The sequence below is a fragment of the Cynocephalus volans genome, chromosome 2, assembly GCF_027409185.1.
Source record: "Cynocephalus volans isolate mCynVol1 chromosome 2, mCynVol1.pri, whole genome shotgun sequence".
Lineage (NCBI taxonomy): Eukaryota > Metazoa > Chordata > Mammalia > Dermoptera > Cynocephalidae > Cynocephalus > Cynocephalus volans.
The window spans coordinates 133,835,261-133,851,019 of NC_084461.1; the positions used below are offsets into that span (position 1 = coordinate 133,835,261).

The 15,759-nt window shown below is 46.2% G+C and overlaps 1 protein-coding gene across 1 annotated transcript; it reads left to right on the forward strand.

The window, feature by feature from the left end:
- The first annotated feature begins 598 nt into the window (after positions 1-598).
- On the forward strand, positions 599-13,669 carry GM2A (ganglioside GM2 activator). The gene is made up of 4 exons (XM_063086449.1): positions 599-951; positions 7,167-7,319; positions 12,815-12,997; positions 13,383-13,669. The coding sequence occupies exons 1-4, from the start codon at positions 862-864 to the stop codon at positions 13,536-13,538; spliced, it is 582 nt and encodes a 193-aa protein (XP_062942519.1). The 5' UTR covers positions 599-861; the 3' UTR covers positions 13,539-13,669.
- Positions 13,670-15,759: the final 2,090 nt, after the last annotated feature.

Here is a 15,759-nt window from a genome sequence, read left to right on the forward strand (position 1 = left end):
CCTAAAAACGCTTGGCTGATGGGGAACATAAGCAGAATCCTTGCCCTATCACTTCCTAGCTGTGTGACTTTGGCAAAGTTAATCTCACTGCTTATTGATGTTCTCAGTGCTAAAATAAAACAAAAAAGGATTCCCTCATAAGTCCTTGGCACGCTTTAAAGCACTTACTAAATATTAGTTATTATAATGATTAGTATAATTATTAAAAAGACACCGTGATTCGTCACACGGAGATGGGGAAGCATAATATCGGCAGGAAGCGTGACATTTTTGTCAAGGACTCGGGTGTGAAAACACTGGATCAGCGGGTTCCTAAAGGCCCTTCGGGCGGTGACAGTCACAGCGCGGGTTCGCAAACCACAGCTCGGCCCCTCCCCCGCACTCGGCCCCGCCCCTCATCGCGCTAAGCTCTGTGTCGCCCCCGCCCCTAACTCCGCTCCTCCCCCAGCTCCGGCCCCGCCCTCAAGCTTTGGCCCCGCCCCACCCCCACGCTCAGCCCCGCCCCTCTCTCGAGCTTTGGCACCGCCCCTCCCTCGAGCTCCGGGCGGTCTCGCCCACGCACTCAGCTCTTCCTCTTTCCTCCTCTGGCTCCGCTTCCGCCCCTCAGAAGGCAGGGGTCCACAACCAAGCTTCGGAGAGAGGGGCTCAACGATAAACACCTGCAGGGCGGAGCCGGGGAGATCCGTCCTACTCCCGGCTCAGAAATCTTGGTCGGGGCGGGGGCGGGGAGAACCTGCCAGTGGCTGCGCTCAGCTTTGCATAGCAATACACAGCTTTGCATAACCAAAGCAGGCAGGCATTTAAAGGCGCCGCCGCCGCCACAGCTCTTGTCGTTAACTCCGCGCACACCCGCCCTTCGCAATGCAACCCCGGCTGCAGGCTCCGCTCCTGATCGCTCTGGGCTTGCTTCTTGCCGGCCCTGCGGCCCCTGCGCGCGTCCGCCTGAACCAGGTTAGTGCCCCCTCCTTGCTTGCATCCTCCTGGTCCAGCTGGGGGTGTGCAGGTCGGGGCGGGATATAGGGGTGGCCACTCCATTCTCTGCAGTACAGCCTCCCAAAGTCACTAACTGTGGGACTTAGATATGTACGATGAAGGTGGGCTCTAAGGACTTGTTCTGCTCCAGACTCTTTTGGAGGGGTTAATCTCACGTCTGTACTATCTTGCTCTCTCTCCAAGCACCGGAGCGAAACTGCGCCCAACGGCAAAATTAAGGCACTGTCCCCAGGCTCAGACATTCAGCCGTGCTACCCTGCTCCATACTCTCTCCTCCCCTCCCACACCCCCACTATAAGGCCTGGCGACTCATTCCTTCCCCTGTGAGCTCTGAGCTCTTTCTGAAGAGTGGATGGGTTTGAGATCCCCTCCAGGCCGGAGTGTCCAGATTTGCCTATCTGTTGACAACCATCCAGCCGTGTGACTCCGCTGCTCCTGGTTGCGAGCCACTGAGAGGCCAGGCTCCCCACCCTCTAAGCTTCCTCCACTTCCCGTCCATCCCCTGCTGAAGACTCCTGGGTGAGGGAAGTTCTGTCATTCCGAAACGTTAAAAAGCCCAGTTCCTGGCTTATTTCACTTAGCATAATGTCCTCCAGATTCATGCATGTGGTTGCAAATGACAGGATTCCCCCTTTTAAAGTAGTATTCCATTGTGTATATATACCATATTTTCTTTATCCACTCATCTATTAATGGGAACTTAGGTTAATTCCTTATTTTGGCTATTGTGAATACTGTTGCGGTTGAACATAGGGGTGCAGATATCCCTTGGATTTGCTGATTTCAGTTCCTACCCATACCCAGAAGTGGTATATCTGAGTCATATGGTAGTTCTATTTTTATGATCTCACTTATATGTGGAATCAAATAAAATTGAACTCTTAAAAGTAGAGAGTGGAACTATGGTTACCAGAGGCCAGGATGAGGGGGTATGTGTGGAGAGAAGGAATGGGCAGTTATTGATCAAAGGGTACATAGTCTCAGACAGGAGGAATAGGTTTTGAGATGTACTGCAGAACAGGGTGACTATAGTCAATAATAATGTATTATATACAGATGCTCCTCAACGTACAATGGAGTTACGTCCCCATAAGCCCGTTATAAGTTGAAAATATTGTAAGCTGAAAATACATTTAATACACCTATCTAACATCACAGCTTAGCCTAACCTACCTTAAACGTGATCAGAATACTTACATTCGCCTACCGTTGGGCAAAATTATCTAACACAAAGCCTATTTTATAATAAAGTGTTGAATATCTCATGTAATTTATTGAATTCTGTCCTGAAAGTGGAAAACAAAATGGGTACTTGAGGTACGGTTTCTACTGAATGTATATCACTTTTGTACCATTGTAAAGTGAAAAATCATAACCTGAACCATCGTAAGTTGGGGACCATCTGTATTTCAGAATAACTAAGGATAAATTTCAAATGTCTCACCATAAACTATTTTTGACCTAAAAGAAACTGAAGCCGAACATGTAAATCATAGGATTTATTGAGCCAATATGACGACTGCAACCAGGAAACACATTGGTCAGGTCACCCTGAGAAATGAGTTCTGAAGAGGGCCAGCAGAGCTTAGAAGTTTGTAATCACAAAAAGGGGGAAGAATCAATGGAGAGAGGGAGAAGAACTGTCCTACTCATTTCATCGGTTTTTCTATTGGTTGTACATGACATATAGATTTGGGTTTGTTCCTAGGTTGCATCCTACATGCTGGGATCTAGGGTAAGGATCACAAGCATTCTAGGTTATGTTATGACTTTCTAGTACCATAGTGTCTGCTCCTAAGTAAAAATGGTCTTTGATAATGTTTTCCAGGACAGGTGGACATGACTGCTGGCTTATGCCAGATCTCTCAAGGCACTATAATTTAGTTGACTTGGTCAGAGCAGATTTTTTTTTGTTGTCATTATGATAGGTAAGCGAGGCAACGGATATGTTGATTAGCTTGATTTAATCATGCCACTTCATATACATATATCAAAACATCACATTGTACCGTATAAATGTATACAACTATGACTTGTCATAATAATAATTTTAAAAGTCCAATTCTGTTGCCTCTTTGCTGCATAGTTATGGGCAAGACACTGAACATCTTGGGCAGGGAAGAAACAGGTCCATCCCAGATCCCCACCTTGAAAATTTGACTAAGAGGAACAGTGTGGTATAGGGGAAAGTGGATAGGACTGAAAGCAGGGAGGCCTAGCTTCTGATCCCTCCTGTCCCAGTCCATGGACTCCTGAGACTTGGTCTCTTCACCTGTAAAATGGGTGTGATGATGCCATCCTGCTTCTCGGATGGTTGTCAATGAAGGGAAATGGCTGCAAAAGCTCTAAAATCTCAAACAAATAAAGTGATATAAGCTGGTGGGCTTGGCCTCAGCCTGCCCAGAGGCAGAATGTCTGTTTTGCCTGTTGAATGAAGGAGCAAGGACCTTTTGGCCTCATTAGCCTAGCGGATTTGCACTGTGTCCCTGAGTGTAGGTTGAGACTGTTTCTCTTGGCTCCAGGGCTGGCCGCTATGAGTTGGAGTCTGACCAGAGGCTCCGAGCTTGCCCTACGTCCCCGATTTCCTGTGTGCCTTGGCTGTGGATGCTATCCCAGACAAGAGGGTCTTAGACTGGCAGTTTTGGAGAGATGAGACATCACAGAAGTCCCCCACCTCACTCAAGCCTGTAGGGACTCACCTGAGATCACACAGCAGGTGGCACTTTGGATCCTTACCTGCTATCATCCATCTTCTCTGGGCTCATGTGATTCAGAACCCTGACTCTGAGACCATGGGCCAGATGAAGGCTGTTGGGTGACAGTGAGTGTTGAGCATCTGGAGCCTGAATTCTAGTTTCTCTTCTAGTATTAATTGGTCTTGTGACTCTGGGCTGTGGTGAGCTTTGGATAACAGGGAGGATATTTAGCCCTATGCTGGGCATGTGGTAGGTGCTTGATAGACTCTATGATGCGGTGTAAGGGCTGTCAATTATTGTACATGTGCTCTGTGCTATGCATTGAGCCATGGCACTTTTTTCTAAATAAACTTAATTTTGAATAATTTTAGATTTACAGAAAAGTTGCAAAGATAGTATAAAGTTCCCATATGCTTCTTATTTAGTTTTCCCTAATACCATCTTGTACTACCATCGTACATTTGTCAAAACTAAGAGACTAACTTTGGGACGTTACTATTAACTAAACTCTAGACTTTATTTGGATTTCACCAGTTTTCCATTAATGTCCTCGTTCTATTCCAGGATCCAGTCCAGGGTACCATGTAGCCATTGTTATGTCTCCCCACTCTCCTCTGGTCTATGACAGTTTCTATGTCTTTTCTTGTTTTTTCATGAACTTGATAGTCTTGAGGAGTTGTACCCTGTGCTTTCTCACCCTTGCAGTAGCCCTGTGAGAAGATATAATTACGCCCATTTAATAGATGAAGAATTGAACCTCAAGGGGAGTTAACTTACCCATGGTCTCAGCTAATGAGAGTGGAGGGGCTATGATTTCAGCCTACGTCTGTGATTTGTACCCATATTTCTGCCTCTAGTGCCATGCTTTTCCCCTCTGCTTCTTCCCACATGTTGGCCTAGTCTGGGGATGGCAAATATCTGGTGGCAGGCCTGGCCCTTGGTGGGCATTGGTAATCCATCGTACCTCCTTAATTCCCAATGAGCCTGGATGCAGCTACAGAATTCGTGGCCACCAAGGCAACTACCAGTCACTACCATTGAGAAACTACATTGTTATTTATGTTTCCCCCGGGGCTTGGGGGAAGGGGAAGCTTAGGAGAGGGGAAAGATTCTTCAGCTTCGGAAGGGCACTCTAGATACTTCCTCCAGCCCAGAATCAATCCTCAGTGTGAATCAGGCTGCCTTACAATGTCTGAAAGCAGCCCCAGAAAATGGATAGTCCTCCTACTTACCGCTCCAGGCCAACTCTTAATTCTAGGCATTCTTTCATTTGACAGCAGCCTTCTCCTCTTGCAGTCTTGTCCCTCTTCAGTCTGTTCACATCTGTAAATCAGAGAATGGTGCTTTCCTTCTATAGGGTTCCATTGCGCTCATAGTAAATTCAGCCTCCTGATTATGACCTATGAGGTCCTGCATAAAATGACCCTGCCACCTCTCCAGCCTCACCCAGGTCCATCATTCACAACATCTAGCCTACCGGCTTTCTCGTAGTGCCTGGAGCAGCTGAGCTGCTTCCTACCTCAGGGCCTTTGCCTGCAGCATTCTTTGTCTCTGCACTTGTATGGCTGACTCATCCTACAAGAGTCCTGCTGAAGTGTCACTTCCCTACCCCCCTGTTTAAGTGAGTCCTTTGTTACTCTCAACTTACCTCTGTTCATTTCCTTTATGGCACTCACAGGTCACAGTGGGTGATATTTATTTATATGAGACTGTAACCTGCTCAAGGCAGGGGAGGAGTCATGTCTAATTGTTTACCACTCTTGACACAATGCTTAGCCCAGGGCCTGTAATTGTTGCTCCATAAATATCTGTGGAATGAATATTGAAGGAAGCATTTGTTGGTACCTACCCTGCATAAGGGGCCATGGGGAATGCAGGGTTGAATCAGACTCTGTCCTGCCTTTCATTCCAAGGGACAGCAACCCATTCCAAGAAGCTCAAGTAGAGGGGAAGTTTATTATAGGTGTACAAGGAATCCCATAGAGCTAATGGCAGGAGGTGGAAGCTGGGATGTCTAATGGCTGTCATTTAGTGAGACAGCTCATGCTTTGTGTCTGGCATTGGGTTATAAGCTTTACATTCATGCTCTCACCCTTGCAACAGTCTTCAGAGGAAGGTATAAATGCCTCCAATTAAAAGGTGTGGAAATCGAGTCTCCAAAGAGGCAACTGGCTTGTGGAATGACATAGTAAATGTGTCTGAGCTATGATTTCCACCCAGGTCTGTTTGACTGAAGTGTTCATTTACGCCATCTCATTCCAAAGCCATGCCCTTCACTGCTACCCCAAATTGCCTTTTTAGAAAGGGTAGGGTGAACTCTATCTGTTGCCTTTTCCATAGAGTAGCAGAGCCCTTAGTTCTTGTTTCTTCCTCAACTTCGGCTTGGTGGTGGGTCACAGGTCTAAGTGCTCCAGCCCCAACCCAAAACCTGTGACCTAATGAGAGCACAAAGCCCCACATGCTCAGAGTGACTTAGCCTCTTGTGTCTTCTTTCCAGATTCAGGCAGAGAGAGTTTGTCCGCCTAGCTTGATCCAGTCATCTGGGGTGTGGGACTGCCAGGTTTTCCTTCTAAGACAGGGCGTGGACAGTAGGAGTGCTGTTGGTCTCTCATAGGCGACCTTCAGGGGGCTGAGGAAGGTGTGAGTAGTAGGGGAAGAGACTGTAGGAAGTGTTAAAGATCATGAGACAAGTAGATAGGGTCCTCTAGGAGTGGGGAGAGGTGGTCACATGTAGTTGGGCAACATGGTGGTGGAATCAGGAGACCTGGGGGCTGTGGAGGAAGAACAGGAGGAGTGGTCCAGAGAGGGTGGGAGGTGAGTCAAGTGGGGTCATGGCATGAGCAATGGGATGTTAAGTAAGAAAGCCATAGTTAGGATTGGGGAAGCCATGCACTGGGGATTGCTCATCAGCAGATGACCCACTGGGGAGCTTTTCATCTGTGCCCTGTTCCCTCCTGGGTTAATTACATGCACCTCGAGGGTGATGTTTTGGATGCTGTTATGTTTCCCACTGTGTTTTGTGTTTCCCATTGTTGCTGGCCCTGTATTGGGCATGGGGTATGACATGAACACAATCTTGGGCATGGGCTGCAAAGGTGAATCCTCCGGGAGCTTGCTCTCTAGTGGGATCCCAAGGCTGGCTGGAGAGGAGTGGCAGCAGGGAGGTGGGACATCAGAGAAGGTACCCACCAAAGGCAGATAAGGTTCGTCTCCTGTTTTGAAGTTCAAGTCTGTTATGTGGTGCCTTTTGAGAGATTAGCCTTTTAGTTTAGTCCTTCCTGTAAGATGGGTAGAACAAGTGTTACCCCAACTTTATGATGTACAGTTGCAGGTGAGGCTCAGGGAGTGGAAGTACCTGGCCCAGGGTCATACTCCCAGCACCCTGTTCTATTGGTTCTTCTGACTTGCGGTAGTTTTCTTTTGTTAACCTCTCTTTTCTCCTCTTTCTGTGCTGCCTGATTGTCCCTGCCATCTCAGCTCAGTAGCTTTTCCTGGGATAACTGTGATAAAGGAAAGGACCCTGCGGTGATCAACAGCCTGAGTCTGGAACCTGACCCCATTGTCATTCCTGGGAATGTGACCGTCAGTGCCGAGGGCAAGACCAGTGTCCCCCTCAGTTCTCCTCAGAAGGTGAGCCTGGAGGTGGGTCGGGAAGGGGAGGTGCCATGGGCCAGCTCCGTGAGGGGTATGTGCTCAGGGAATTGTGAGCAGCAAAGGACTCATAGATTCAGAGACTCTTACTCAGGTTCATAGAATCTCAGGATCATAGGATTGAAAGGCGTCTCTGATGTCAGCCCCAACACCTTCCCAATGAGGCACAGTGACTGAGACCTCACTTCTTATAGGGGGCGCTCCAGCCTGATGCCGTGGCCCACTGCTCACTATTGTCTGACAGCTCTGGTTGGCAATTTCGTTTTGTTGTTGTTGTTACTTATAAAATAGACATATCAATTAGCCAGTAATAGATACTCACTTTAGAAAATGCAAGTAGTCAAAAAAGGAAAAAAAAAATCAGCTGAAATCTCACTACCTAGTGATAAAGGATAAGCACTTTTAACATTCTGTGGGATATTCTTTGCCACTTCCCCCATATAATCACGTATATAACATATGTATTTATTTCTAATGGATGTATATGAAAATAAGCAATGCACTTTGTTAATGTTCTCCTGTAATCCAACTCCTCAAGAGATAGCATTGTTAGCTATTTATATATCCTGTCAGACATTTTATACATTTGTAAATATACACACATGTATACTAATGGGATTATATGATATGTGCTATTGAACTTGCTTTTTTTTTTTTTTTTACATGGTACTATTTCCATAGCATTTGGCATAGATCTACCTAATCATTTTTAATGGCAGAAATAATGTGTTGTGGATCTTTTGTAATTTATGTAACAAATCTATTGTCAGTCATCTAGTTTGTTTCCAGGGTAGTTGTTTTGTTTTGTTTGCTATTACAAACATTTTTGCAGAAATTATCCTTATAATGTGTCTTTTTATACTTTTATGATTATCTAGATACAGACTTTTTAGGTCTTTTGATACATATTGCCAAAATGTCTTCTTTATACCCTAACCAGCAACAACAGATTTGCCTTTTTTCACACATTTAGAGACACCGAGCATTTTCTAAAAATCTTTGCCAGTCTTTTATGTCGTCCTTAGTGAGCGTAAATGTCTTTTCTTAATCTTATTTGCCTTTTGCATTTACTTTGGTAATAACTAGTTCTTAAATGCCCCTCAGTCTGTTTCTGGTCCACACCTATTCTGGTACCAGTTGTGTCTTGGTTATTTAAAAGATTCCCGACTTGGAATATGTGTTTCTGTAACCACCTTTAGACCTGGCTGAATCACAGCCCCTCTTTATAGGTTTCTCTTGAGCAATAGCTGACTTAATAAGTGACGTGGGAGGTTCTTGGCACAGGGTCTGGCACTGGGTTGTGCTCATTACGTGTTAGCTCTTGTTAACATTTCAATTCGTATCAGTCTTTTTCTACAGCCTCTTTGGCTCAGACACGAGTCTGATATGTATATATATGTCTGATATCTAAGTCTGATATACAAGGGGTCTTCAAAACATTCACGGAAAGATTTGTATTATCTTTTAATTCCATTTTCCATGAACTTTTTGAAGTACCCTCGTATGTCTTATATATAAATTTGATATATATTGTATATGTCACAGCTCTTAGCTCCCCCGCACCTCCTCCCAAATCTTCTCTAGGATGGGTCATTGCATTTTCTTTACTGTTCCTCAAGTGATAGGGGGTCGAGCCCTGTGCTCTCTGATCTGGTCAGAGGGACAGAGGCATTCCCTATGTATGGGCGCTGGATTGTTGATCTGCCAGGGTCACACAAACCCCATTCTGTGCTCCCTCTGCTGAATGGAGTGTCAGCTGTCCTCTCGCAGGCCAGCTGCTGTGCTCACTCCTTGCCGTCGCCACACATACTGCTGGTGTTTCCAAGAATGCTGATACTATGCAGCTGACTTGGAAGCAAGAACCTGGCGAACTCTCTCTTCTGTCCTCAGCCTACTTTTCCTGACTTCCTCACAGGCCATTAAGGCCATTTATCCACTACTCTCCTTTTCTGTTTATTACCTATCATAAGTCTGGGCCAGATTAACCTCTTTAGTCTTTACTTACTTGGGTTTAGTGAAAATTGTCCTCAGATCCCCTCCGCCCCATTCCCTTCCTCCCACATTTCTCCTATGTATTTTTGGCTTAGTTCTTTTCTCCCTTCAGGACACATGCGTATCAACTGTTAGTGGCTCTCTGACCCACGTGTGTAGGGAGAAAAGATGACTGGGGCGTGGAGGCTCAGAGAAGGGTTCAACCTGCCCAGGTCATGGAGCTCGCTGTTAGCCAGTGCAAGGCTGGTGAGCTTATCTCGAGGTTCCTGTTCCTCAGCTCTTTCTGGCATGGAGGTAGGCTTGGTGCTTGGCATGTTTGCAGGGAAGTGGAGGGGAGTGCTACAGGTTTATTCCAGAACTTTCCCCTTGCCCAGCAGACCCCCTTAGGAGAGCTGCCCAGACCTAAGCACTGTACGAACCCAGAGGGCTCTTGAGGGCCATGGGGCTTCACCCCCTATTATAGTGAGGCCCAGAGGAGAGTGACTGGCCCAATCCCACACAGCCTATTAGCAATAGAGCCAGAAAGGAGCTCAGTCCTCTCTTCCTCTGACCTCACTGAAGTGGAATTTCTTTAATCAAAAGTCTCATCTGAGACCTGGATGGATTTAACCCCTAGCTGAGATTTTTAAATTGGATGCCTCAGATTCCACGAGCGATGGGCAAGATTGGGGCCTGTCCAGAAGCTCCCTTTTCCTTTTTTGACTTGCTGCACAGGATTTGGCATAGTTTATAACTCCCACCTGCCCAGCACTCCCTCAAGTTCCAGCCTCTGGGACCCTGGTTTTCTCATCCTCAAGAATTGTAAATGGTCACTGTACTTGGCCTACACCCTTATTTCAGGCTTATAGTCTCGATGACTTGGCTCTCTCCCTCCTCAAAGTCATGTATTTGTAATGCCCCCTGCCTGAGGGCTGTGACAAATATAACTGCCCCTCCCCAATCCAATCAGTGGTTCCCCTTCAAGTCCCTTACTGTCAGTGGGTCTTTATAGAGGTTTTGTGTGCAGACCTTTGTGGGGACCAAGAGGAAAAGTCAAGAAACTGACTCTTAGACATCAGAACTGGTAGGTCTCTTTGAGATCATGAGATCCAAATTCCACGTGGTCAAGGTGGAGAAGCAGAGGCCTGGAGAGGGTAAGAGACTTGCCTCAGGGTTCCAGCAGGTGTGTGCTGACCTAACGCTGGAACCCAGGGTCCCAATGTCAGTGCCTTTGTCTGTCTAGTATTGAGCCAGATTCCATGACACAGAAATCCTGGAACGGAGAGATTGATGGTACTTCATTACCCAGACCTGCTTGCTTTTCTGAGCTTTATCAGCAAGTAGATTGAGCGTAAGAAATGAGCCACCATTTGTAATCCACAAATGGTAGGCATGGCTGCTGCTTCAGAGCATATGTTGCCTTAAGTTCAAATGCATGTGCTCCTAGGTCCTGCTGGTTCCAGGGTGCAGGTGGGATTTGGGCTGAGGGAAGTGTGGCTCCTCCTGGTGGACATAGCCACAGGCTTCTGCTTGGTGGGAGGAGCCCAGACAGGACTTGGTCCCTCCTGGCCCCCTCAGCCAGGTGTTGGGTGTTGTTGTTCAGGACATAACTGGCTCAACCATTTTCACTGGGATTTTGGTGAAACAAGGAGATGTTATCTGCTGTGAAAGAAGGTAGGACAGAAGTCAGGTAGGAGGCAGATTGTGGATTTCTGGTGTTATGCTAAGTGCTGGGTAGGTATTATCTCACTTAGTGGGAACTTGTGAGAGAAGTAGGCACTATAAAGTGCCCTACTTTTTTTTATATTATTTTTTTTTACATTCTATGATGTTGTTGCAGAGCAATTGGGAGGTAGGGGGAGAGGGGAAAGGGGAATGAAATGGAATGGAAGAAGGAGGGAGGAGGAGGGGCGGGATTAAGGCTTGTGGCACCCCCCTCATTGCCATAGGGGGCTTCCAGTGGTGGCTTCATCATTGCCGGGCTGGGTGCAGATGTCAGGGGAATATGGCAGAAGCCCTCGCCCCTCACCACCCCAGCTTGGGAACCCAGGGCCCTTCTTGCTGTGGCTTGGTGGTCATCGCTGGGCTGGTTGCACACGTTGGGGGTGTGTGGCCAAGGCCCGAGGTCCCCCACCACCCTGAAAATGCCCCACTTTTGGAGATGAGGGAGTGCACACTGAGAGAAGTTAAGTACCTGCCCCAAGGTCAAAATGCTAGGAAGTGGGAGAACCAGCACTCCAGCCTGGCCCTCTGGCTCTTCCTAGTCAGAGGGGTAGGAGCAGGTGCATGCTTTTGGATTTGTCCACTCAGGATGCAGTGTGTGTTGACTTCTTCCTTCCTTCTCAGCCTGGAGGAAGGTGGCCAATATTCTGACATCAGAAGCGGTGGGAAGACTTGAGGGGAACCAACTTGTGCCCAGCAGACTTGGGGGGAATAAGTGTCCACCCAGGATTTGTCTCTTAGAAATAAAACCCCAAATAACATGAGCCTGGAGGTTGGGATTCACAGAACGCTAGAATGTCAAAGCTGAAAGAGTTCCTAAAAATGTGGTTTCCTGCCATAATACCCACAAGGAATCAGATAGTTGAGAGAGCTATCTTCCTACTACCCTTTCCTTACGTTTTTCCTTTGATACCTTTGGTGGGACATGAACATGGTTCTAAGGGTCAACTAGAGACAACTAATGTATAGTAAATGCTTAGCATGTGCCAGGCATGACTGGGACTGTCCACCTTGAAATTCTGGCCACTTGTCCTGGGTCAGCTCCAATGTGTAGGGCAGGAGCAGAGTCATGACAGCATGGGGGTGTGTGAAGTGTGTTCTAGATCTTCTCATCCAGCTTCCCTCTGGGTGTGGGGTCCTCTTGCAACTTCCCCAGCTGAGTCCAGGGAACCCACCACTTCTTGAGGTAATTCCATCTGTTGTGACCTAACTGTGATTAAGATTTTATACCAACCCTGAAGTGATATCTCCATAAATTCTATTGTTCTTAATTCTATCTTCTATGGCTATACAGAGAAAATATGATCCAAGAACTGCAAATAGTTTTCATCTTGGTAAACAACTCTAATCAGTTGATAGTAGCTGTCAGAAATCCGGTGTAAAAAAGGGTTCTGAGGCTAAACTGGGGCTCAGAAGGAAAGCCCAGGAAACAATGCTACAGTAAACCAACCAGCAGTTAGATGACAAGTGCATTTCAATACAAGTGTTGGCTTTAATCAATGGGTGGTGACTAATGAATTCTAAGACTGTGTGTGGTTTAGTGGGGGTGTGGAGGGAGGAATTCACATTTGATTGTTAATATCTGCCATGGGCACAGGAAAGGATAATACTGGGGCATGTGCCACAGTATTGTCATTCCTGGATCAGAATATCTCTAAGATACCATCCAGTTAAAAATTCTGTGATTGAAATATAATGCTGACCTTTTAAAGAGACAGAGGAGCTGGTATGTTTACCCTGGAATTTACACTTGTCACCTTCTTCAAACTCTTTTTCACCAGGTGGAATTAACCGTGGAGAAGGAAGTAGCTGGCTTCTGGGTCAAGATCCCATGTGTGGAACAGATTGGCAGCTGTACCTATGAAAACTTCTGTGATATCCTTGACACTCTCATTCCCCCTGGGCAGCCCTGCCCAGAGCCTCTGCACACATATGGGCTTCCCTGCCACTGTCCCTTCAAAGAAGTGAGTACTTAGAGAGGGAGAACATTATCCCTGTGGCAAGAGTAGAACGACGGGGTATGGGGAGATGGATCTTTGCATTCTCCTCCTGCAGATCTGGGTGTCTGTGAATATGTAAATTGGCATGACTTACCTGGAATTGCTTATCTTTTGGGGGCCTGAGTTTATCCATCTGTGAAATGGGAGACTTGAATTTAGATGTGATCTCCAGGGCCCTTTAGCTATAATAATCCATGCTCTATAGTGCTGTGGCAATCTCTAATCTTGTGTGGCCCAAAGGAGAATGGGAGGAGGGGTGGTTCATGGCTGCAATCCTAGAGGTGGCTCGAGGAAAGAGAGTCCCATTAGTAGGCTCCCATTGACCTGCGGCCCACTGGTTTTCCCACAGGGCACCTACTCACTGCCCAAGAGTGATTTCGCTGTGCCTGACCTGGAGCTGCCCAGCTGGCTCAGCAGTGGGAATTACCGCATCGTGAGCATCCTGAGCAGCCAGGGGAAGCGTCTGAGCTGCGTCAAGATCTCTGCCTCTCTAAAGGGCAAATAATGTGGCACTAGCCACAGTAGAATGAAGGCCAAATTCTGACTCACTGCCCTCATTCAGTCCCCTTTCTGCAATGATTCCGCTACCCTCACTAAAAAGCACTTTGTGCCACTTGGGTTAGGCTGCAGCAAGGAGCCCCAGACCAAGGAGGATGAGTTTGGCAGTTCTTGATAGCGCAGGACATCTGCTGGGCTGGCAATGTCACTTTCCTCCCCACCCCTGTGGCTTTCTCTCTAAGAGCTTCGTGCATCTCCAAAACAGCCAGGGAATGGGAACCAATGTGTTTTGGGACTTCGTGTTCAGACTGACCCAATCTTGGCCTCCTGAAGGATTTTTATGACTTTCTCTTTTTTTTTTTTTTTTTTCTGGTCACTGACTTAAAAGCAGAGTGAGAATATTAACATTTTTGTTTTACTCCAACTCTCTCTTACAATGAAGAGGCTAATATAGTTGATCTTAGTTTATTCCTCCATTAACTTCTGTGATTAATTTTTTATTCTTTTCTAAGTTTGCCCAATTAACAAAGGGGCACAGGATACCGTGGAGAGGCAGGGCGAGTGTAGTGGGGGTAGACCCTTGGGGGAGATATTTAGGAATTCTCTCCATGTTTTAGATCATTTACAAACTCAGGTGCCTGCAGGGTCAAGCAAGAAACATGAATGAGTGACAAGGACCACCAAAACATATTGCTTCCAAGCTTGACTTCCATTTTTCCTTTTTTTGATAAAGATAGAACATACAATGGATACAATAAATACTTCTTATACTATACTAAATATAGTAGCACATATGTGTTGATACAAGTCAGCTGAGGCCCAGTCTCAGCTTGAGTTTGAGTTGGGGATATAATCCAGGATGGCACATCTAGTCCATGGGGCCAGCTGCTATCTAGATATTGCCAGATGTTGTGGGTGCAGTATTGCCAGATAGTATGATTTTTTTCCCCTAGCCTCACATCCAGATTTTTATATGAAATTTTACAATTTTAAAATATCAGCAACTATTCTTTTTAAACACCATGCAGGCTAAAGGGGCCAAACAGATGTGTCATGGGTGGCCAGTTTGCAGACCTCTGATCTAAGGCCACACCTTGTCCTTTCAGTCTCAAGACTTCCTCTCTGGCACCATTTCTCCCTCCATAGAGCCAGATCCATAGGGCCTCTCAGAGCTGTGAGCAGCTGGTCCCAGCTTTGGAGCGCTGTCAGGGGAAATGGGGCAGGTGCCAAAGAGTTGGTCCCACCAGCAGCTGCTTTGTGGAGCAGGGGTCCAATGACAAGAGGATGGGCTCAAATCAGGCTGCCTGGTTTGTCCACTGCCCTGTCACACCACGACAACTTCCTGACCCACGGACCAGCCCTCAGTTCTGGGCTCATTTAAAGCCTGGAATAGCAATAAATCTTAAAAACTTGCTGAGAATCCCTCCTTTGTCTTGGCTGCATATTTCATTGATTGCATTTTGGGATTTCACAAGCTCATTTGCAGTGGGCTGTTACTGTTGGAAGGATTTGCTGCAGCGGTGCAGATGAACTGAGGAGATTCTGGAGACTAGCTCTTCTGGCTCTGTCTCCTGAGCTGCTTATCTCTTTTTTCATTCTGCTCAATCATCATCCAGCTGCCTTGGTTTGCTATTTTGCTTTCCCCTCACATCTCGATAGCCTTTTTTCCCTCCATTGGATCTTTCAGCCTTATCCTCATGGTTGTTTTTTAGTTCACATTCTTGAATGGAACTCATTAGTTCAGTTAATCTTTTTATGCCTGCCATGCTCATGGGTCAAATGTTCCTTGAGATCTCTTGGGGTAGAGAGGTGAGAATTTAAAGGTGGCATCTCAAATCACAGGGCAAAGTGGACTTTTTAATAAACGGTGCTGAGTCAACTGGAAAACCATTTGGAAAAAGTTGAAATTAGATCCATACTTCATGCTATATGCAAGAATGAACTCCACATGGATCCAGGATCTAAATGTAAGAAAGTGAAACCATACAAATACTAAAAGAAAACATGGCTGAAAAACCCAGAGGCAATAAAAGATTGATTAATTTGACTACATAAGGAGAAAAAAAGTGTGGCAAAAAACATAAAGTCAAAAGACCGGGAGAAAATATTTGCAACATATATCACAGATGAATGGTTAGTATTCCTACTATATAAGAAATTAAAAATTAAGGGACAAAGTACCAAACTCCTGATAGAAAAATTGGGAAAATACATTCACGTAAAGATAT